Source organism: Lissotriton helveticus, chromosome 4_1 (assembly GCF_964261635.1).
Source record: "Lissotriton helveticus chromosome 4_1, aLisHel1.1, whole genome shotgun sequence".
In the NCBI taxonomy this organism is placed as follows: domain Eukaryota; kingdom Metazoa; phylum Chordata; class Amphibia; order Caudata; family Salamandridae; genus Lissotriton; species Lissotriton helveticus.
The window spans coordinates 464956520-464978992 of NC_136063.1; the positions used below are offsets into that span (position 1 = coordinate 464956520).

General features: G+C 45.7%; 1 protein-coding gene across 3 annotated transcripts in view; it reads left to right on the forward strand.

The window, feature by feature from the left end:
- OTUD6B (OTU deubiquitinase 6B) overlaps nucleotides 1-22473 on the forward strand; it is a 175308-nt gene that overhangs the window by 38795 nt on the left and 114040 nt on the right. For all 3 annotated transcript variants that reach the window (XR_013610508.1, XM_078687055.1, XM_078687053.1), the window contains exon 2: nucleotides 8643-8797. Coding sequence is in view for 2 of the 3 variants with exons in the window: in XM_078687055.1 (XP_078543181.1) it covers nucleotides 8643-8797 (155 nt within the window). In the remaining variant the exon portion in view is untranslated. The remainder of the gene's footprint in view (nucleotides 1-8642; nucleotides 8798-22473) is intronic.

The following is a 22473-nucleotide window of genomic DNA, read 5'->3' on the forward strand; positions in this document are numbered from 1 at the left end:
AACCTGCCAAGAAATTCTCTGAAGGGATTCAGTCCGTACGAATTATTGTTTGGAACTAGGATGTTAGTCTTAGATCTTGACAGTCAGACTTCAGTGGTAAAGGAAAAAAGCTTTGATATCAAAGATCGTTTGGCTATTTTGCAGGACTTAAACAAAACAAGAAAAGACCTGAGCAACATAAAGTTGAAACAGCAGCCAACAACCACTGAAGAACCACCACCTGTCCCAGCAAGACCTGTCTGGATTCCAAAAGTCGGGGATCTAGTCAGAGAAAAGATCGCGGTAAAGAAGGAATTTGGGCCTTCTTACAGAAAAGCAGTTCCTGTCTTGTCTATTAACGGGACAAGATCAGTTGTACTACCGCCGCTTGCTGGTAAAAAGGAGAACCGAGTTGTATCCATCGACCTGGTAAAACCACAATCATGTGGCCGATAACAAACAGTAGGCCAAGTGGACTCCCGATAAGTAGTAGAACACCAAGATTTGCTACGAATACAGAGGTCCAAACTAAGAGGCTAATCACATTCGAAACGCCTACAGAAGAACAACAAGGACTATGCAACAATGCATTGGAACTTAAACCTCTGAAAACCCAAATAAAAACATTTAGTAGAGACACACCAACCTACAATGAAGTAACAAACGAATATGCAAGAAACAGTAATCCTGAATCAATTGGAACAATTGACAGAACTGCATCCGGCTACTTCATAAACTTCGATGATTCCTCTGAAGACCTAAGTGAATCAAAAACACAGCCATCAACAAAAACCTTCAAAGATAAAGCTAAAGAACTTTTGAAACAGCTGAAAGAAACATATCTGATTTCTCCATGGATTGAATTTTGGGTGGGTTTTGGTGCATTTATCCTCATACTTTGGCTCATCATGGTACTAACTTTGGGACGCTTCATTGAGGGAAAATATGCTAAAATGGACACAGCAAGTCAGAAAATCAACTTGATCCTCAAGCCACACACATCTTCACACGTCGAGAAAAGAGAACTTTCTTCAGTCAACTTCACAGCCAATCCTATACCGGGTGGGGTAGCATGGGACAATACTGACTACGAAATTTATGGTCCGGTTGAGATCCTGAAATATCCACACCAAATTAAGATCTCGTTGAGTGACTTTGTAAAAACAAGCTCATTTGCTGATGATTGGGACTTTGAAAGTATAAATAATATGATGTCTGACTTAGTGATGTCTGCTAAATTTACCAAACATGATTATTTGCAGGGTTCGACTAATTATGATAGTATGTACGGTTACAACCACTATGGTAACCATTTTCTACATAAATCTGCACAACCTAGAAATGTTTTAAATTATAATCAATGGGAACATTGTGCAACCCCTCCAAAAGGAAGCTCAAGAACCTTTTACGACAAATATTCATACTTTTCAGGGTTTAACACAAGTAATGCTGAAACATTTTATTTCAAATTGTCAAATAAGACAGGGACAAAGACCATGCTAACAAACACGAAATTGATATATTCAGACTCATTTTTTGAACAAATGAATACTTTTGGTTTTGATTATTGGGACAAAAATGTTGAAGTTAAAAGTGTTTGGGGTACAAAAGAATGGCAAGTACAAGGTATAGAATCATTGTTTAGAGCCTGCATGATCCCAGAACAAATTATATTTTTAAATGACACTGTTCAACAAACCACCTGTCTTGGCTTAGCCAAAATCAAAGACTTAAATAAACCGTCTATTCCAAAGCCAACAATGGACAGCAATAGCTCTACAGATGAAGAGATAGACGTAAACCATATATTAAACAAAAACAGAACACATCCTGATTGGAAACAATGGTTGATCTGGCCCACAGATACTAATAACTGTCAAGACAGATTCCTGAACAAAAAACAGGGGTTCAAATTGACCAGGCCAGACCCTAGATATTCCCAAAGACAACACCCAGGGATAATAACCACCTACAGTGTGGGCAAATTATGCCTTCAATGGCTACAAACTTCCACACTGACAGAAATTAAGCAACACCTAACTTTACTTACTGATGGTGCTGACTTGCGTGATTTCATTATGGGACCGCGCAAACAGCGTCAAAAATGCTTCATAGCAGCCTCTGTATATGCAGCTTACAACGAGGCCTGGAAGGTAACTCAAATTGAGACAGCAGAAAGTATACGGGAAATTGACCGTATTAATTTGGAAAAATCACTTTCTGTAGTGGACAATGGGTTAATGACTCTGTCCTCCAGAATTTTTTCTTTGGACAGCATTGTGTCTTCAGCAATCGACATAATATCGCAAGACTTACTGTTGTTACAACACGGTCAGTCTCAATTGCGTTCTATTGTACAGCTTGGCTGGACGTTACAAAATCTGCGTTCAGGCTATGTGCCTTGGCGTTTAATCAACACAACGTCACTATTCAATATCTTTAACCTTACTGATAAACAAATCAGTATGGCACAAAAGGGTGCTGATTATACAATCCTGAGCATTGAGAAACTCGAGAGATTACCAGTGACAATGTCAGAACGACCTGTCAGTGAATGGATAATACATGGGATAATTAATATTCCAATATCAACCTTCAGGTTTCAATACTGCCAAAAATATATACAGGCTGGCATGTACGAAAAATTGGGAAAAGGGTACATTAAGACAACATGGAACTTGCCCTATTCACATACATGTGTCAGTAATAAAGGACAGAAAGTGTTTCTTAGTGGCAATAATTGTGCGATGTCACTAAGCGGTACACTTCTGTGTAATGGAATTAGTTTGCATGGAGCCTGTGAAGGGAACTCAAATAACCTTTCATGTCACCAGCTAGGCGCACCTGCAACAGAGATAGAACCATTCCTTAAAAGACTCTATAACGGGAGTTACATTCTAATTGTGGATCGCAGATGTTGTAGTCTTATGCCCGGGACTCCTTATCTCGTAACTACGACTGCGAAGGTCATGTGCTGTGGACACTCATTGTTCCCCAGCTCCTTTCCAGACAGGGAGGCAAGGGCATGGCCTAACTTAAAAATTACTTCTATTCGAATAGATACTTTAAGCAGAATGAAAACAGTGCTTCTTCAGACGCCGACCAGACTCACGTCATCAAAAGAAACGTATGATCTCCTAGTCGCAAGGACGACTGCAGAGATTCACTCATTGTTATCAACTAATTCCCCCATACATTTCGCGGAAATCCTGAATGAAATCTTAAATATTTCTGATACCAGTGGAGTCTCAAAAGTATTTAAGACAGTATTTTCAATGGCATTATCACCATTCAAAGCCATACTGGGTATTTTTCCAGACTTCGTCCATTCGATTTTTGGCGGACTTCCCCTCATTTTGGGACTAATTGCAGGAATCCTATTCTTGGTCCTAATATTTCGTTATGGCAAACCATGTCACAGACAAAACACCTGCGACAAGGGAAGAAACAATCCGAGCCATTGGATACCGGGACCGGATATCAAAAATCCTGGGACTATCCCGGCTTAGAGACCTGAACATGACTTGGTTTCTTTCATTTCGACCAATGTGGCATCGATGTGTTTTACCTGTATTAAGGTGCTTGCTGTGCGGAGAAGAATGCGTGTTGGACACCTGTCTGACGCTACAATCGGATGCGCCTATGGACGCAGAAACATTGTTGGGTCCGATAAAGGCTCATGCTTTGTGCTGCCCTCAACGGCTGCCAATCCTGATGACGGCATTCGTGGAAACTTCACCACTACGATTAAGGGGTAGTGGAGTTCAAGATGAAAGCAGCATCGATCAGGTACGACCTTCTGTCAGCAATACTAATCAAAACGTCAATGGAGACAATCATGCGCACGAATGCATGGTTACACCTTTTTCCGAGTTAGTGGAACTCTCCCAGGAAGCTGTTGACAGCTTTTTCGACAGTCTAAATGATATGATGTTCTCACCAGAGCAGAAATAGAGACTTTTGAGCAAGCTAGCCCACGGCGTTCCAAACACCCTGAATTTGGCCTTCGACTTTAATGATAAAATTACATGAACAATTTTCCCTCCAGTTCACAGACAGCGATTTTTTCAGCAGCCCCAAAATATTTTTACGATTTTTCGGGACACTTATCTTCTGCTTAAAGTAAAAACTATTCTTAGAGAACTAAAATTTTCTATTTTTAGAAACTTTATAGACATTAGCTGCCCGCTGGTATGTTCATAATTACTTTTATTCTGTAATGAAATGGTCTCGAACCTTTTTTCTTCTGTATTAAGAGCCATTTCATGTGTAAATTCTCATATACCATTTAGAAATAATGTATACATATGCGTGATTACTTTAGCATTATTCTACAGCTTGAGTGCATATAGTACATGTGAATATTATTTCCGTATATTACATTATTCGAAATGCATTATATGTATTTTGGGGTGGTAAGGTATACACGATACTCTACAGTATGTTTTACTATGCCTAGATTCGTAAACATGGCCATAGTTAGCGTGGAGTGGGTGTGATGTATTCCTATAGGTTCTGTATCGCTCCCCCTATTCCTGACCCTGTTCTGGTTAACAAGTTAACTAGCAGCCATCCCATGATGCAGAAACCGTTATCTGATTAAGCCACACTACGGCACAGGAACGTGTTATCTGATTAGGTCATAACGCTTGCCATCTAATTAGACAAGCGATATTCCTCCAGCCCCTGATAAGGCATACGGAGTTCTCAAAACAAATCAAACCTATGACAACCTGGGAAAAACCCTGCGGCCATTGTTTTGATTTCATCGAGAACTTCAGCAAAAGAATGTGCTAACGACCAAGTCGTCTGACATCCTTATTGACGTATCTATGTCCATCCTTACGTCAATCTCGGCACCTTACAGGTATAAATATTACCGGTATTGCCTTAAGCAAACACACGCGGTGGTGACGAGATCGGAGCAGCCAGACTTGCCGAAGCCCAGAGCAGACCCCGCTGGCGCAGCCCCGCCTTCCTGACGCGCTGAGAACGAGACGCTGCTTTCTCCTGCCGAGAAATCCAGCTCCGGCGCTTCCGAGCAGCCCTCGCAGGCAGCCTGGAATATCGAGACCAGAGACGAGAGATACCATCCCTCATTCATCCTAGATTCAAGGTACAGAACTGAATAACCCCTTGCAGAGAATTCTTGAGTCAGTCACTTGGCAAAAGAAACTTAACTTAAACTGCTACTTTCTATTCCCGCCCACGTATTAGGCTTAGGTCAGGTACACCGGGGTAGGCGTAGTTAGAAACACCAGTTGAGTACGATTAGTCAAATGTATATGTGTATGTGTCTATTTTATCCATTTTGAACCACCTCATGGCTTAGAAACCATATAAATGTTTTTACAGTATTATTTTATACTTCTGTTTTTATTGTATGCACTTTACTTAACCATAAGTATTGCGATAATATCGATCCATTTCTCTTGTATGAGAAAAGAGACTGATCAATAAATAACATCTTTTATTGAACACGCCCGTCTCTTCCTTTTCTCTACAATCTGGTGAGACTAAGAATGCACGTACTGACTGAGTAAAATAAGTTGTCTTTTGTTTTCACACGACTCTAGAGATACACTCTTGATTAGGGGAGAGCAAAGTTGTCATGTTCTATGGTTGTCAGAAACTAAATCCCTTCTTGTCTATCCAGGGAGGTTCAACTCCTCCTTGCCTATTCGAGAAAGTTTCTAGTGAACTCTGAGCTAGCTGGCAAACCCAAAACTTTAAGTCTAATATCGACAGTAGTAGACCTAGTTAACGTCTGGTCTAGGCCTATACTATTGAAGGTAGTATTCCAATGCGCAGAGCCTATTGGGATAATAGGAACTACACTACACCATGTTCTCCCTCTGTGTTGCATCTGGTACCAGAATTGGTTAGCTCCCATTTGGCTTTGCTCCTACATAATATTCTGGTGACTGGAGTGTTCCCTAAATCCTGGAAGAATGTCGCACCTGTCCTACACTAAAGAAACTCTCTCTAAATCCTACAGAGGTGAAAAACTACCAGCCCATATCTTGCCTACCAATACCTGCTAAAACTTTGCAGAGATCCATGAATGAAGATCTGGTGAGCTACCTGGAGTCTAATGATCTTCTTGATTCTTCCCAACACGGAATTAGACCAAATCACTCAACCGAATCAGCTTTAGTTATGGCCACTGCGAAAATCCAAAAATAGCGAGATTGCGGGGGGAAGGCCGTTAGACGGATGCATCAAAACTTCCTCAAGCTTAATACTGATAAAACGGAGGTGGTAGAATTCGTAAAGGGACCCACACTCTGGAATAACCTCTGGTGGCCAGTAGAAGCAGTGCCTCATCCGGACTTGATCATCAAAGCTACAAATTTAGGAGTTCTGTTCGCCGATCAGCTCAGTTTTTCGGAACAGATTCATCTTGTCACTTCCTCATGTTTCTTCTTTTTAAAAATCCTGTGAAAGATCCTCCTTTTTATTTCACAAGAACTGAAAAAAAACGTGATTCCTGCCTTGATTCTTTCCAGAATAGACTACTGTAATGCCCTTTTCTTAGGCATTGATAAACTCCTACTATCAAAACTCCAGTCTCTGCAGAATGCCACTGCTTGGGTCCTACTTAACATCTCTACATTTCATCAGATATCCAACAGCATCAGGGACCTCCACTGGCTACCGATCCAGCAAAGGATTACGTTTAAGGCACTCTGTCTGGCACATAAAGCACTATTTGAGGGAGTGCCCTGTGACTTACAGAAACCACGGCGGGACCTATAATCGGCAAATGCTGAACTGGTTCATATTCCTAAGATCCAAAGGGCCAGTTGGATGGGAGGTAGGGAGGGGGAAGAAGGGGAAGAGTCTTTCCTATCGGGCAGTAAAACTTTGGATTATGCTGCCAGTAGCAATAAGACTACAATCAAACAGATCCTTGTTCAGGAAGTTGTTGAAGACTGCTCTTTCTGCCCAAATAACAGTAAATATCTACCCTGCCTTTTTCAGATTATTCACATGCTACCTCCAGCGCAAAGACACCTCAGTAATCGTTGCACTCTATAAATGTTTACTTACTTATTTAAAAATGTCCGTGCGATATTCACACAACAAATTACCTATCACAGTGCAGTACAGTGTCCTCAATCACAGCAGGGCAGTACACTAACAACCAATCTTAGAGCGATATTCTATGACTTATGATCCCACTCCCTGCAGCAGTTCCTTCTCTCTAGCAATTTCTCCTGTATATACAATGTTCACCACTTCAACAATGTAATTTAAGCATAAAAATGCTTAATAAACAATTCTTGTCTACTTCTTGGTGCAAGATGTGTCTTGATTCAGTTGAGGCTGGTGCTTTGGACTCTGTATAGCGCAGACTTTGGAGCAATGCTGATGGTAAGTAGTGTCAGTGACTGAATAAGTCAGCCACAGAGCAGCAACAACTATATTTTTGAGGTAATCCTTTGTTGTACTTTATGCTCGTTTAGAGGCTTTTCTGGTGTAGATGAGTCTTTTTGTCAGAGCACGTTGTTTTGTTCGAGGTCGTCCCAGATTTTGGTGACACTCCTTTTTCAATGAGCTTCTAAATGCCTGTAGTTTGCTGGGTTAGATTTGTCTGGTCTTGGTTATGAGTATTGACTTAATGTAGGATTTGTTTTCAACTCAATGAAGAACTCTTGAGTTGAGAGAGTGCTTTGGCCGGGTTTAGAGCTGACCATGCCAGGAGGATGTGGGTTTTTTGTGTGTGTGTGTGTGTTTTTTACCTTTAATTCTTTTTATTAACATAGCTCATGACCAGGACAATGTTTTTGAAAACCTTTTAGGGCCTTGGGTCAGTTGGAGATCCAGCCTTACGCATAGTATTTATCAGATAAACGTATTTTCCATGAAAAGACACAAATTATCATGTGGCATTTTGAATGGCTAGTTCTGAGGTTTGGATAATGTGAAAAAGCTGTTACTGATAGTTCTTGATTTCTTGATTGAAAGTGATTTTTAAGTCTGTTTGATATTTCATTAAAGTGGTAAGCCATCAGGTTTCAAATGTCTTTCATGTAGCTCCCATTGTTTGAATAGTTATCTTGAATAAGGAACTTCAAGATGATTTTTAGGAGTGTCTTAGTTTGGCTAGTAGCCTCTTATATGTACTGTGAGTAATATGATCTTTTGGCTTTCTTGATGGCTGCTTTGTTTATTTTGTACTGTCACTGCAATAGTTATTTTATGCTGATATTTTCCTTTCTGTCTTGTTTAATACATGTTTGTTGCAACAAAAGATTTATATTGGGATAGCTCATTCTGTTTTCATGAGACGTTTATGGAACCAGTTAATCAAAGAATTTAGGCTGTTGATGGAAATTATTAATAGTAATTATAAGTCGTTAAGTTGACAGTTTTGCCTTACATATGCCCACATTCATTGTTTTCCAAAGTCTGGTCAGTGTAAGGAGGTTGGTGGTGTAGATTTGCGAAAGTTAAGATCAAAGTTGATACTCCACTCCAAGTAGCGGGGATATTTCTGTTGCTGAAGTAAGTTACTTAGGCAGTCATTTTGTTGGCATCTCAGTTTGCATTGTCCCCGGATCCTTCCTTATATTTAATGCATGTTTATTGGTTAATTTAAAAAAATGGTTAATTTAAAAAAATGGTATCGCAACTAACTGTAGGTAATGTTTTCTCAGCCAAAATTCAGAGTATGAAAAATGCGGTAGCTAAGAATGATAAAAAGAGAAGGAAGCAGCTTGCTGAAGATATTGCCAAACTGGAATCAGAATTGGATGAAAGGCACAAAGAAGAACTGGAACAACTGAGTGCAAAAGACCACGAGCAACCACAGGTAATATGCTCTATTTAGCCTAATTGATGACAAAACAGTAGAATACTATATATTCAGACTTGATTTAGGGGAGGGGGGACATTGTATATTTTCAAACATCCCAAAAACCTAATCCTATTTGCTCATCCCATTATACTGACTTTGGTTCAGTAATACATTTACTTGACTATGTACTAGGTTCTGTTTGAAATCTTCTGATATAATACTGATCCAGTGCTTTAGCTTTGGGGTGTTAGCACGTATGTTAGTAAAGCGATACTATGTTGAAATCTCAAACTGCACATTCTGTGTACATTAGCTCGAAGCACTAACTTGCACTGATATGCCTACACACAGGCAAGGCATAACTACAGTTTTGGAACTAGGGGAGATAGTCAGTGTAGGAAATTGGATTACTGGTTGAGTGGGCTAAAACCCTACTCAACTAGCAACCGCAATCTGTTGGTTGAAACTCATGCTAACCCCAAATTAACTGTGTTCAACCTGCTGGTAACTTTGCACAAAAGCAGTCTGACTTAACTTAGAGGCAATAATTTTTGTTCAGTTTTTGGGGGTCTACCTTGGAATTTAGGATCATAGGGGGACAAGGTCCAAATTAATACTAGCAGGTTCTCGTTTCCTGCCCTGGGGCATTGGGTGGAAAGGGGGAGGTCACGTTGGTAGCTTTGTGCGCTACTCTGGTAAAGAGAAGGGGCCATCTAATAAGAGGATGCAGAGGGGCCTGCTTCCAACGGGCCACAAGGGTCATCTGTCTAGCCGGTTGAGGGTGCAAAAGTCAGGACCACGCGGTCACTCTGTGTGAGAAAGTGCCATCTTTCTTGCATTGGTATGCCCCCACTTTTTTTTCTGAATTGCTGATGTGCTTTGACTGAGTGTGCCCTGGGCTCCTGCCAACCAGGTACCCAGGGCCTGTGTTCCTTCCCTAAAACTGTACTGAAACCAAAGACCCAATTGGCATCTCTGGCCACCTATCTGCCCCTGGTAAATGGTACCCTAGGTACCCAGGGCATGGTGACCATAGAAGACCCCTGAGGGCTGCAGCACTTATTGTGCCACCCTCAGGGGCCCTGTACCCTGGCACCCACACACTGTCTTTGCAGGCTGAGTGCCTAAGTACAGAACTAAAACAAGAGTCGACATGGCACACATCCCTGTGTGCCATGCTCACAGAACCCACTGCTCTGGCATACTTAAGCCACCCCTCTAGCTGGGTGCCCTATGCCAGAGGTGAGGGCACAGGTGCATGAGCCCTGTGCCCCTACAGTGCCCAGGGCCATTCCTGGGCACTGTAAGTGCAGTGATGCCATTAAGAGCAGGGCTAGAAAAAGCCAAAAAATTGTACTAGTCTTGCAGGACTAGTACCTTAAAAAATGTCCTCGACCTAACTGCAACCTACTTGACCTCCGTCCGTCTTTGAAAGTGGAGCAAATGTGACAAGATAACAAGATTTAAGGGCATCTTTATTGCTCATTAACTTTGTGAGCAATAAAAATGCCTTTAAATCTTGTCACATTTGTTCCGTTTTCACAGAGAGAGGACAAAAGTTGGTTTGTTTTCCTACTCCCCAGAAAGGGAGAGTAGGACCTAAAAACAGCTCGACCTTGTTAAATTTAGCTCGACTATGCGAGCAGTCGAGTGGAATTTTTGAGCCCTGAAGAGTATATGGTGCTCGGAGGTTGTCATTACGAACTCCACAGCACCATAATGGCTACACTGAAGACTGACCAGTTTGGTACCAAACTTCTCAGCACATTAAACCTGCACTGATGCCAGTGTGGGATTTAATGTAAAATGCACCAGCGGGCATCTTAGAGATTCCCTCCAAAACCCGAACCTGCAATCCACGTCTGGGCTGAGTGGCTGCAGAGGCTGCCACACAGCAGACTTGTTGCTGGACCCCTGGGTGGAGAGCCCCCCGCTCTCCTGTGCCTGCATTAATGCACATCCTTGGCGAGGTGCTATGTCTTTTCCCCCAGGATGGACTGGGGGAAGCTTCAAAGGCATGCCGCCTCTGAGAGCTTCTCCAGACCATTTGCTGTACCCAGCAACTGGCCCCCACCAGTTCTACCCCCACGCTGGCGGGAAGACTGGCGGGAAAAACTACGTCAGGAAGGGGGGGGGTTGCCAAACTTTGCCAACTCCACCCCTCAGGTGGAGGAGACCAGGTGAAGCACGACCCCGGGCTTCGGCCATCTTGTAGATGGGGAGCCCTGCCCAATCCCAGCTAGGCTCATGCTCCTCTCCCACAGGAGAGGAGCAGGCTAGGGGATGTACTCACCCCAGGACAGGGACCCATTGGTCCCTGCTCTTGCCCTACCTGTAACTCCCCTAAATTTAGTATTTAGGGGCTCCCTAAACCTTCCTTCCTCAGATCCTGATACCAAAAAGAAGAAAGAAGAAGACCCACCGTGCAGCTCCTAACAGGACAACAACTGACTTGGCCCCAGCCCTACCGGCCTGTTGACCCTGGAACCTGCTCCTGCCTAAACCCGCGGACAGCAACCTTGGGACACCCAGAGGACCTGCCTGCCTTGACCCTCTTGAAGATTGGGACTCCCATCGGCAGAGGCTCTGCTGCAACAACCCACCTGGTGCCCACCAGGAAGCTCCGGACAAGCCCACTCTGCACCAGCCAAGCCCGTGCCGGGCCAACCCGAACCAAGACTTCCCCCCAGCGACTGGGACCCGAAGTCCAGTGCCCAAAGACCCTCCTCGACGAACCAGCCGACGCCTGCAGGCTCAGAACCAGGGGCCACCCCAACCGCGACAAGCAGAGGGTAAGCTTTTCCGACACCCAAAGATACCCCTGCACCCGGTGCCCTATACCCCCCTTGCCTACCTTTGGGGTACCTACCAGTGCTCCAAGATCCCAACTTACCTCTCGAAGTGCTGGTCGCCCCTGGAGAGTCTCCGTCCCCGAACCTGCAGCCTTTGTTCCTTTTTGACCTTTCCCATTGGATAACATTGAGCCCCGATGGCTCAAAAGCACCCTGCACCCAGCCGCCCGAGTGCCGCTGGCTGTGATCCCTGTGTCCTAACCTACTTCCCCCCTTGCCCTGAGCAAGTGACCAGGAGCCCAGCTCCCACATCCACGTGGCCTGCTAGCCAGCAGCCACCAACCAAAGGCCCCCCTTCCCTCATTGGATATCATTGGGCCTACCTACCTCTGCACCCGGCCGCCCCTGTGTTGCTGGGATTGAACTAACTGTACTTACCTGACCCCGGGGGACCCCTGAGTCTGTGCCCAGAACCTCAACTTCACCAACCAAGTTCTCACCTGGAAACCGGTAATTTACTTACCTGCCATTGGATAACATTGACCCATTTTGACTCAAGTGTTAAGTTTTGAAAACTGAAAATATTCACATAAAATCAGCCAAAGTCCGAATTCCGAAGTACTCACCAGTGATCAGGGGAGAAGCCAGTACTGTACCTTTCAGCCCAGTACTGAACCGCAAAAGTAATTCCTAGCGGGGTTACTAGTAATCTGTATTTTCTCCATAGGAACCCATTGTCTGCTTTTCTATGAAATTTCTTCTGTCTACTTTTGAAAACTTGAAATATTCTTTAAAAATCACACAAAATACTGAAACGCAATTACCTACCTGTTTTGAGTTAAGACCCCAGTGTTGGCCCTAGGAGACCAGTACTGGAGTACAAAAGTAACGCAATCGTAATTTACCTGCAACCTGAATTTTCTCCCATTGAATAACATTGTCAGATTTCCATTGAAAAGTTTCCAAGTGTGAACTTTTAAAACGGCTTTATATTCATGAAAATTCACCACAGTAACTAAAACGTTTTTGCTAATCTGGTTTCAGCTTAGACCCCAGGACTGAAGCTAAGATCTAGTCCTGGGACAACTAAAGTAATCTATATAGTAATCCGCTGTACAAATGGGGGTGGGGTCGCACACTACTCACACACCGGCGGTATCGCCCCTAAGGACTATGGTTAATGTAGTTATGTGTTCCGCGATGCATCTTCTTTCGATTCTCTGCTGTCTTCGCCATCCCTGGACACGTGTTTCGGGGTATCACCCCTCGTCAGCAGGGATAGGCCGTGTTCTGGGGTTGCCGTGGCTGCCAAATATCTGCCAGGTTTAGTACCACTCAGGCGCGCAGGTGCGGGGTCCCAGGCTCGTCAGCCAACTGCTCAAGGGAGCTTAAACATTACAAATGGGGGTGGGGTCGCACACTACTCACACACCGGCGGTATCGCCCCTAAGGACTATGGTTAATGTAGTTATGTGTTCCGCGATGCATCTTCTTTCGATTCTCTGCTATCTTCGCTGTCTTCGCCATCCCTGGACACGTGTTTCGGGGTATCTCCCCTAGTCAGCAGGGATAGGCCGTGTTCTGGGGTTGCCGGTGGCTGCCAAATATCTGCCAGGTTTAGTACCACTCAGGCGCGCAGGTGCGGGGTCCCAGGCTCGTCAGCCAACTGCTCAAGGGAGCTTAAACATTACAAATGGGGGTGGGGTCGCATACTACTCACACACCGGCGGTATCGCCCCTAAGGACTATGGTTAATGTAGTTATATGTTCCGCGATGCATCTTCTTTCGATTCTCTGCTATCTTCGCTGTCTTCGCCATCCCTGGACACGTGTTTCGGGGTATCACCCCTCGTCAGCAAGGATAGGCCGTGTTCTGGGGTTGCCGGTGGCTGCCAAATATCTGCCAGGTTTAGTACCACTCAGGCGCGCAGGTGCGGGGTCCCAGGCTCGTCAGCCAACTGCTCAAGGGAGCTTAAACATTACAAATGGGGGTGGGGTCGCACGACCAAGCTACCACTTTGGAGAGTAAGGTCAGTTCTGACTTTAACCTCTGTTATACCTCTGGGGTTGGTGGACTCTATACACACTGTACTTCATTCTAGTCCAGTATATATAGAGCCACTTTCTCACACTCTGGAAGTGGGTCTCTGCAGTGCTGACGTCCCTCGATGGCTGCTATGACTTGGAGTTCTTGGAGTCCTGACTGGACTCTCCCTGTCTTTGCTTGTTGCCAGATTTGCTGTACCCTGAGCATTGGTCCTGTGCAGCTCTGGCTAGTCATGGTGCCCTCTCACTTGGTAGGTGGACAGATCTGACCTTCAGGAGCATCCGGTCCTCTTCCTGTTGAGCTTCTGCGTCGGGCTGGCCAGGGAGCGGCAACGCGGTAGACCAGACTTTGCGTTTCGGTGCCTGTGGAATGTAGGGGAGTAGCTCCTCTACTTTTTTTTTTTTTTGTCAAATCTGTTTTTATTGATTTAAGTGTACACATAGTCATGACAGGCATATCATATATAAACTTGGTCATGCATAAGGCCGCTCACCAACACATGGTTGTGTGGCAACATAGAATTCGCAAGCATTCTAGCTTTACTGTAATTGAAACAAGAAGTGCTCACGCAGGAGCCAGTTTTACTTCTGTCCGATAGTCATGAGGCAGTCTCTGAAGTTACATTATAGAAGCAGTGTGTTAACCTTCTGGCAGCCTGTGCGGTCCGTTACTGACCATTCACCTCAATCATTGAAACAGATGGTTTTTTTATGAAACAAAGGAACCATAACAGTGGCAGCATAAACCCACGTATGCGTATTTAACTCCCTCTCCTCTTCCCCACATCCCGCCCCTGGGGTCCCAAATGTATTCCGCAGCTACGGCCGCATTAGTGTGATTGTACTCCTATCAGGACTAACGCAAGATTAAAGTGTTACCAAAATATCACGTCAGTGCATTAGCATATGGCGTGTCTCTGCCTGTGAGGTCATTATCTGTTCCTTCCTGGTGTCTCCCATGTCTATCCCTTTCCATTCGCTGAAGCGCACAAAGCATCTGTTCCCAGTGAGCCGCTATAGGCTCCTTCTGCAGCCCCAGTGTTTCCTCTCTTTGGATGGCAATCCCCTCTGCCCTAGCCCACGCATGAAATGAGGAGCTCCACGCCCTTGTGTGTGGTGGGTCATGTGCCTCACACCTCTTTGTGAAAAGGCGTTTTGCAACCACTAGCCCCAGATCTAGGAACCGGGACGTTACTTTGTCCTTAGGGGTCCTGCTGAAATGATGTAGTATGTACTCGGGCCAATCAAAGGGTATGGTGCGACCTGTGCAATCCTGCAGCAGCCCACTAATTGTGCGCCAGTATGTACCCAGCCTAGGGCAACTCCATAGCATATGCAATAATCCCACCCCCAGCTCGCTACACCTAGGGCACAACGCATCATTATGATGAAAGTACCTGTTAACCAGCTCAGGCGTGATGTAAGCCCTATGGACGATGAGTAGCTGAATTTGGGGGAACCGCATGTTTCTCGGGATACGCCTGGGACTTTTAAGTATCCTTTCCCACTCCTTATCCACCAGTGACCGTCCCAGGTCCAGCTCCCATTTGCGGCGGAGTGGATCTAAGCTGAAAGCCGCATGTGTCCGCAACGATGCCGAAAACCAGCGGACCAGTTGCCTGCCTCTCCCCATGATGTGCAGATATTGCATGGTTAGATGTTGACTGGGCTCCGTGGTCACATCCCCACGTTTGGCAGTCAACCTCGCTATCTGGGAGCGATTCGCTAAAAAAAACCCAGCTGGGAACCCCTCCTCTGCCACCAGGGTCTCGTATGGTATGAGCTCACCATCCCGGTATAAATCTCCGAGTGAGTGAATATCTGCCTCCCACCAGTCCGCATGCACAGGAGCAGTAAGTACACCACCTCCGCTGGGGGATCCCTCCAGAGGTATTGTAGGTGCGAAAGGGACGATATTTTTGGTGAGATATAGAGCCCTCCGATAGCATTTGTATGCCACCTCTAAGAGGAGCGGCGGCCGCCGCGCAACGGTAGCGGCAGGGTGAAAGAGTCTGGTTATTCGTTCCAGTGAGTACGGCGGCTGCATTGTGGCTGTATCGTCCCGACCCCTATCTGCCAGCCAGTGAGCGCCCATTTCAGCTGGGCGGCAAGGTAGTAGTGTTCGAAACAAGGAGCAGCCAAGCCTCCCTGATCTGTTGGTAGATATAACTTCCCTAATGCCAGTCTATGCCGAGCAGTGCCCCAGATAAAGTCCAGCCCAACGGGGTTCTTAGTAGGCGAGTGTTGGACCCGGTCCTTTGGGCAGGTTTACCCCGTGACTTTTTGCTTTTTCCTAGCCTGTTTTTGGAACCTGGATTGGTGATTGTAGGCCTCTGCGCACGTTTTCACTGTGGTACAGTGTAAAGTGCGTGTGCTTTCTGTGTATGGATGGTGAGTGACCTGCCCTCCCATAGGAATGAATGGGGAATATGTATGCCCATGGTAGATTCCTGATGCATGGGGAGTGCAGGGGCGAGTTTGATATGTATGAACTCGTGAGAATGAATGCTGCAGAAGGGTGTATGCGGCATGGCTGTATCTAGTCCAGAAGCGCCACTTTTAGAAGTTGGCATAATTGTGTAGTGAGTCTGCTAGCACGTGATTGGCTGATGGGCCTGGCCCAGGCATGCCTGGGCCTGTTGGTAGATGGACTGTCTGGAGGAGGGGGTCTGAGTCAAGCCGTAGATGAAAGGCCCCCCATCTGCTGTTAGGGAGGAGTGGAAAGAGCTCTGGTGGTGCTGTGCCGTGCCTGGCAGCCCACCCCTGATGGCTCTCCCTCCGGATGGCCCCCTGTCACCTCTGACCTGAGGCTGACAGGAGAGGGAAACCAGATACACCCAGAGCTTAGGGCTCGCTCACACAAAGACTTCTAAAGACTTCAAAGCTGTTTCTGTGGATAAGAAGGGGCTCTGCCCCTTCCAAAACGTTCTTCTTTTTCTGGACTTGAATCGATCAGGAGTGGGCCCTGCCCAGCCCCTGGACGCCTGGACTCCTGGGGGGGACCCCTCTGCCCTGCCTGGGCTGATGGGGAGACTTAGCTTGGCCCCCCTGGGAAGCTCTGGGGCTTTGGCAGCATGGAGGAGCTGCATTTTCCTGGGGAGAGCGCTGGAGCTGTATTTCTAGCGCCTGGAGGCGCTGCGCTTCCCCCTGAGCGCCTGTGAACGATCTGCCTGTTGTTCTAGCGCTGGGAGCGCTGTGGATGGTGCTCCAGTGCTAAAGAGCGCTTCATTTTGGTTCTAGCGCTCTAGTGGGACTCTGAGCGCTGATAGCGCTTTGTTTGTGCTTTTGGGCGCGTGGTTTTGCCCTTTAGCGCATGGAGCGCTTTGGATCTCCTTCGGCGCCGGGGAGCGCTCTAGCTGGGTGCTGGGCGCTTTGGCGCGCTTTCCTGCCCCCCAGCGCTTAAGAGCGCTGGTTACTTGTGGCCGTAAAAGGAATCACCCCCCGCCTGCCTGCCTAAGGAGAAGGGCCGCTGCGCTGCCCGCAGCGACCCGGAAGCGGTTGGCCGGCCGGCCAATCCCGTCGCGGCCGGCCGGAGGTCCCGCCCCCGCAGTCCGCGGGAAGAGGAGAGAAGACGAGGGCGCCCAGGCGATGGCGGCTGGTGGCGCCGGTGCAGGGCTCTCATGCTGAGGGAGCCCTGGATGGCGGAGCAGTAGCGGAGGGGGCGCGAGGCACATTGTCGGTGCCTGCCCCCACCGCGAGCGAGGAAGAGCCGCCGCCCGGAGGAGCCCCGCCCCGGAGACAGCCCGGTGAGTTGGAAGGGCTGGGGGGGGCTCGATGCGGCTGTTGTTGGTGCCGGAGAGTGGCACCGGGGGCGAGAGCACTAGGGCGGCCCCAGCTGGCAGTGGGCCGCCCCAACGTTTCGGCGGAGCCTGATGCTCCCCAGGCCCTATCTGTGAACACGAGTCCCGAGAGGGCTCCGGGGGCATTTCCGTGTTCATGAGTCCGAGGGACTCCAACGATAGGGGCATACTGGACATTGGCGCATCTAGGGCGGCCCCAGTTGGCAGTGGGTCGCCCCAGCGTGTGTGAGCCCAGAGAGGCTCGTAGAGGCATAAGTTACCTTGGTGCATCTAGGGCGGCCCCGGTTGGCAGCGGGTCGCCCCAACGTGGTCTCGAGCCCAGAGAGGCTCCACCGAGGGCCCGTAGCTGTCTAAGAAGTCCCTGTGAGGGGATTGGGGCACCATTGTCTTTTAGAGCCTGTGTGGCTCCAACGTGTGCCCATGGTTTTTAGAGCCTGTGTGGTTCCAACGATTGTCCAGTGTATTAGAGCCTGGGTGGCTCCAACGTTTGACCAGTGTTTTCAGAGCCTGTGTGGTTCCAAGCTTCGGCGCAGTTTGCACCTGAGGGCCAGTGAGGGCCCTGGCGCAGTTTTGATGATTCTCCAGCTGTCCAGCAATTAGTGGGCAGCTGCACCGTTTAGGCGCAAGTTGGAGAGGGAGTCCCTTTGTGGGACAGCGAGGGCACCGTGGTGCCAGGCCTACCCAGCTGCGCAGCACTTAGTGCCAGCTGCAACGTTTAGGCCCTTGTGAGTGTTCCCAGGGGCCCAGCAAGTAGTGGGCCCCTGCATCGTTTAGGCCCCTGACATTGAGACTCAGGGCGTCTGAGCCCCAACAAGGCCAGTTGGCCTAGGGACTGCCACAGGTGGTGGCTTATGTGAGTCTTCGCGCAATGATATGGTTATTGCACCTCTGAATGTGTTCTCTTGCATCATGTGTTATTCCTGCACCTCTGAATGTTTTTAGACATCATGTGATTCTTGCGCTATTGTATTGCTCTGGCACCTCTGAATGTTTTTATGCATTATGTGTCTTTCTTTTCCTGCGCTGCACCTCTGAATGTTTAGTCATCATGTGTCTTCTTGCGCTGCACCCCTGAATGTATTTCATTGCATCATGTGCCTTATTCTTAACCCCGCTGAATGTGTAGGTTTATGCATTATGTGTTTTTCTTTACTACTCCTCTGAATGTGTTTCATACATCATGGGTAATGTGTTCTTTCTTAGACCCCTAAATGCTGTGTGATACTTAGGTGGTTGTTCTTTTTAGTACAGGTGGTCCTAGTGAGGTCCTGGTCCCCTGCGTGACAGTCTCCCAAGGAGTTTAGGGTTGCGTAGGTGGTACTTACCTGTTCCCAGTAGTTACTGGATGTGATCTATAACTGTTACTTTGTGTTACAGTGAAGTTTATATACTTTTATTCTAATTTCTGACAAGTATTTCTATATCTGCAAAGTGTTGATTCAGACAGTGGCCCATGTGGCCCTGTCTTGTAAATAATCCCTTGTGAATATTGCCGTGCCAGTTGGCACAATGTACATGTGTGATTTCTATCTGATATGTTTTGACAATACAAAAGTTATTTTAATATAACCTTGTGTGGAGTCTCTTTTGTGGTGTGCCTAGTATGTTGTTGCTGTCGTGCGCTGACGCAAATGCTTTACACATCGCCTCCGAGTTTAGCCTAGACTGCCTGCGCCATGCTACCTAGAGGGCGAGCAGGGGTTATCTTGGCGTGTGACTTCCTTGCCCTGACTGGAACGGTGGTTTCTGCCTGGCTTTGGCATCGGCCTTAGCCTACCCGAAATAGCCGGTTTCCAACAGCGAGTCACTGGGTCATAATTGTTGAGACTTGGTGCAGCAAGCAGGGTTTGGCACAAAAGGCCACAGCTTCTTCTTGCAGCTCTCTGTGTCCTTCTCTTCTTGATCTGTCGAATCTGAGTTCCTGGTGTCAGGAGTGCTACCTACATACTCATTTTAGGGGTGTTACAGGGAGTGAATGTAGTAGCCAATGGGCTACTTACCTTTGGGTGTCTACACCCTGTATATGACCACTTATGTGGGAAGTGGGCATAACCCTGACCCAGAAAGCTTAATTCCTCCTGAACTAAGATGGCGGTAGCCCACCTTAGGGGTGGTGCTAGCCTGAGATGGTGGTACACACCTTGTGACTAGCTAATTTCCCCACCTGTCCTGATGCCATGTGGGCCTGGGTGAGGGGGTAGCATTTCCACAGTCTTGGGTCGCATATCAAAGGCAGCAGGGCTCCAAAGCCTCTTTCCTTAATATTTTGATCACTTAGCCATCCTGCTTAAAGGCGATGACAACACCTGCAGCCGGAGCAAGCCTTGTTTCTGCTCTCAAAGATCATGGGCTCTCATCTGCAGGCTGATCTTCACCAGTCATCCAGTCTCAGGGCTGTAATGCCTGCCTCATGGGTGACTTACCTATACTGCATTCAGTGTCTTCAGGCATGGCACATAGAGGGTGTGACATGTCATGTCTTCAATTTTCCCTGCACCATGGCATGCAGCCTACACTAGGGGTTTGTGTGTTGGTGCTGAGGGGTCTCTTTGGGTGAAACAATACATGTTACCATCCTTAAAGAACCTCTTTAGTACTTCATTCCCTAGGTACCATTTGGGGAACAATTGTACAGTGTTTACGGAAAGAGATCTTGCACTGGAGACCTGGTTATCAGGAACCCAGTGCACTCTGTTAATATTGTATATGATACCAGGCAAAAAGTGGGGGTGACCATGTAAAAAAAAAAAAGGGGGGGGGCATTCTTTCCTACACTAGCTAGACGCATCACTGCAATTCAATAATAACAATGATTACCTTGAAACCATCAGCACCTTTTCAAGAAAGAGGCACTTTCTTTATACCCAATAAAGTCATACCATTAGGCAAATTGCTGTGTTCTTTGGTTCTACCCTTCTTTCAAATATCTCTAATTAAAGGATTAGATGGCCTTTTATTCTAATAGTATCTACAACAGCTCAACAGTCGCTCGCTCAGATCATTCTTAGGCTTTAGAGCAATAGTTGAGATATATCAAGATTTTTAAATATATCTGAGAAAGTCTATAAACTATAATGAACTTTAATCAATGATATCCAATACAAAATAAAAAAAAATATACCATCAAAGGATGTCAAACATTTAAATAGAATATTTTCTTAGGGGTTGAGCTTAATTCATTTCAAGCTTATAAGGAGCCTCACAGTTACCTATTCCAAATATATGAATGCATCAATAAAAATCTAAATACTTCACAATCAAAATAAATAAAATATGAATTGTAGCATCAATCTTGATACAAAACCAGAAGCAAAATACTAAAGGGCATGGATAAAGTTGTTAGCAGCATGAACAGAAGTCACTTACCATCTTAGATTGAGATGTCAGACCGGACGTTTTTCCGTCAGTATACCTTATTGTTTCAGTTACCTAAAATCATATGCAATCGGAAATCGATACTTCATAAAATTAGTAAAATAATTAATATTATCTGGAGCAAATTCTAAAAGACTTTTAGAAAGCATTAAAGAAATAATTCCACTTGATCTAACTTCCCCGCAATTGTGTCCTCAAAGATTTACAATACCACCTTTTTATTGCCAAGATTAAAAAAATGTGTTCTATCCTACATATGTTGGAGTGGTCTTCCAAAAACAGAAAATATTGCCTCTGATCTGCTTCTTATCCCTTCTGTTTTAAAAAACTGTTTCAAATATTTCTTATGAATATGCATTAACTCAGGAAATAGGCAAATAATGTGTTCCAAAGTTTCCCCTTCCCAATTTGCAGAGTTGATAAATGCTGTTAGATCTGGTTGTCTATCATCCATCAAACTGATAAAAAGGTAGGAGTCTGAAATGCAAGAAAGATATTTTTGCCTTTCTGTTAATACTAAAGTCTAGATATACTTGTTATTGTTTTGGTATGACTCTAGGGTATATTTGGGGCTCTTATATTGTGTCACCCTCTCAATATCTGATAGGCAGCTGTCATTCTGGTTTCCTGTCATAACAGTGGCTTCTGTGTTACTTTGGTCACTTTATACAAATCATTTATGGCCGTAAATTGTACTTGGCCAAGATATCCTTAATGTGATGTTCTGCCACCCATGTTACACTGTTCTGTTTTGACAGTTCTTTATTTATGTTAAAAGTTATAGTATTATCTGCCCATCTACTATCTATGTAATATTTGATGACCTTAATTGTAATCCGGGCTTTGAGCGACATATCCAAGTTCTAATCTTCTCATACTTGGTGGTGTTGCTTTCCTTTGGTTGAATATCTTGAAACTGTGTTTATACTTTCCTTATGGTTTCCGGAGGCCAACAAACTGATCCATATGTACAGACTGGTACCAATTTAGTATTTGCAACGATTAAGATTGGATCCACTGCACCCCCACTGTATTTTAGTGCAAAGCTTTTTTATCACTCTTGTGATTGCCACATAATTTCTAACGCTGATGTTCCAAATGGGTGTTCCAGTTTAGTTTATTGTCAAATGTAGCCCCTAAATATGCATAAGTGGACACATGCTCAATTTAACCAAACCTATGGACGAGGTGTATCCGAGAGTTTGACAACCAAATTACATAAGTTTTGTTATTTTTTTTAATGTTGATCTGCAAATTATTGTCCAAGTTGTAGGTGTGTACTCTAGTCAGTTGTTCTTGGAGGCCTTCCTGTATGGTTGAAAGTATGACTAAGTCATCAGAATATGCCAAGAATTCGATTTTAGTATTAGATAGTTTCGGGGGGGGTTCCCTTATTGTGCTGTGACACAGCTGCAAGATCTGAAATGTATATCCTGAATCATAACGGGGCTAAAATACTGCCTTATTGTAGACTATTGTAGGTTGGTTTTTTTAGGGTCAGTCCTCTGCTGTCCAACAGACTGGAAGATAACCACACCCAATAAGCATTACAGCCACAACTAACATTCTGTGCACAATGTTTTCACACTAGCACAAACGTCCTGGGTTAGAACAGATATCATCCTAGTTGGTTTTCATAATCACCTAAAGTTGGATTTACTGTTGTAATCTAAAAAGT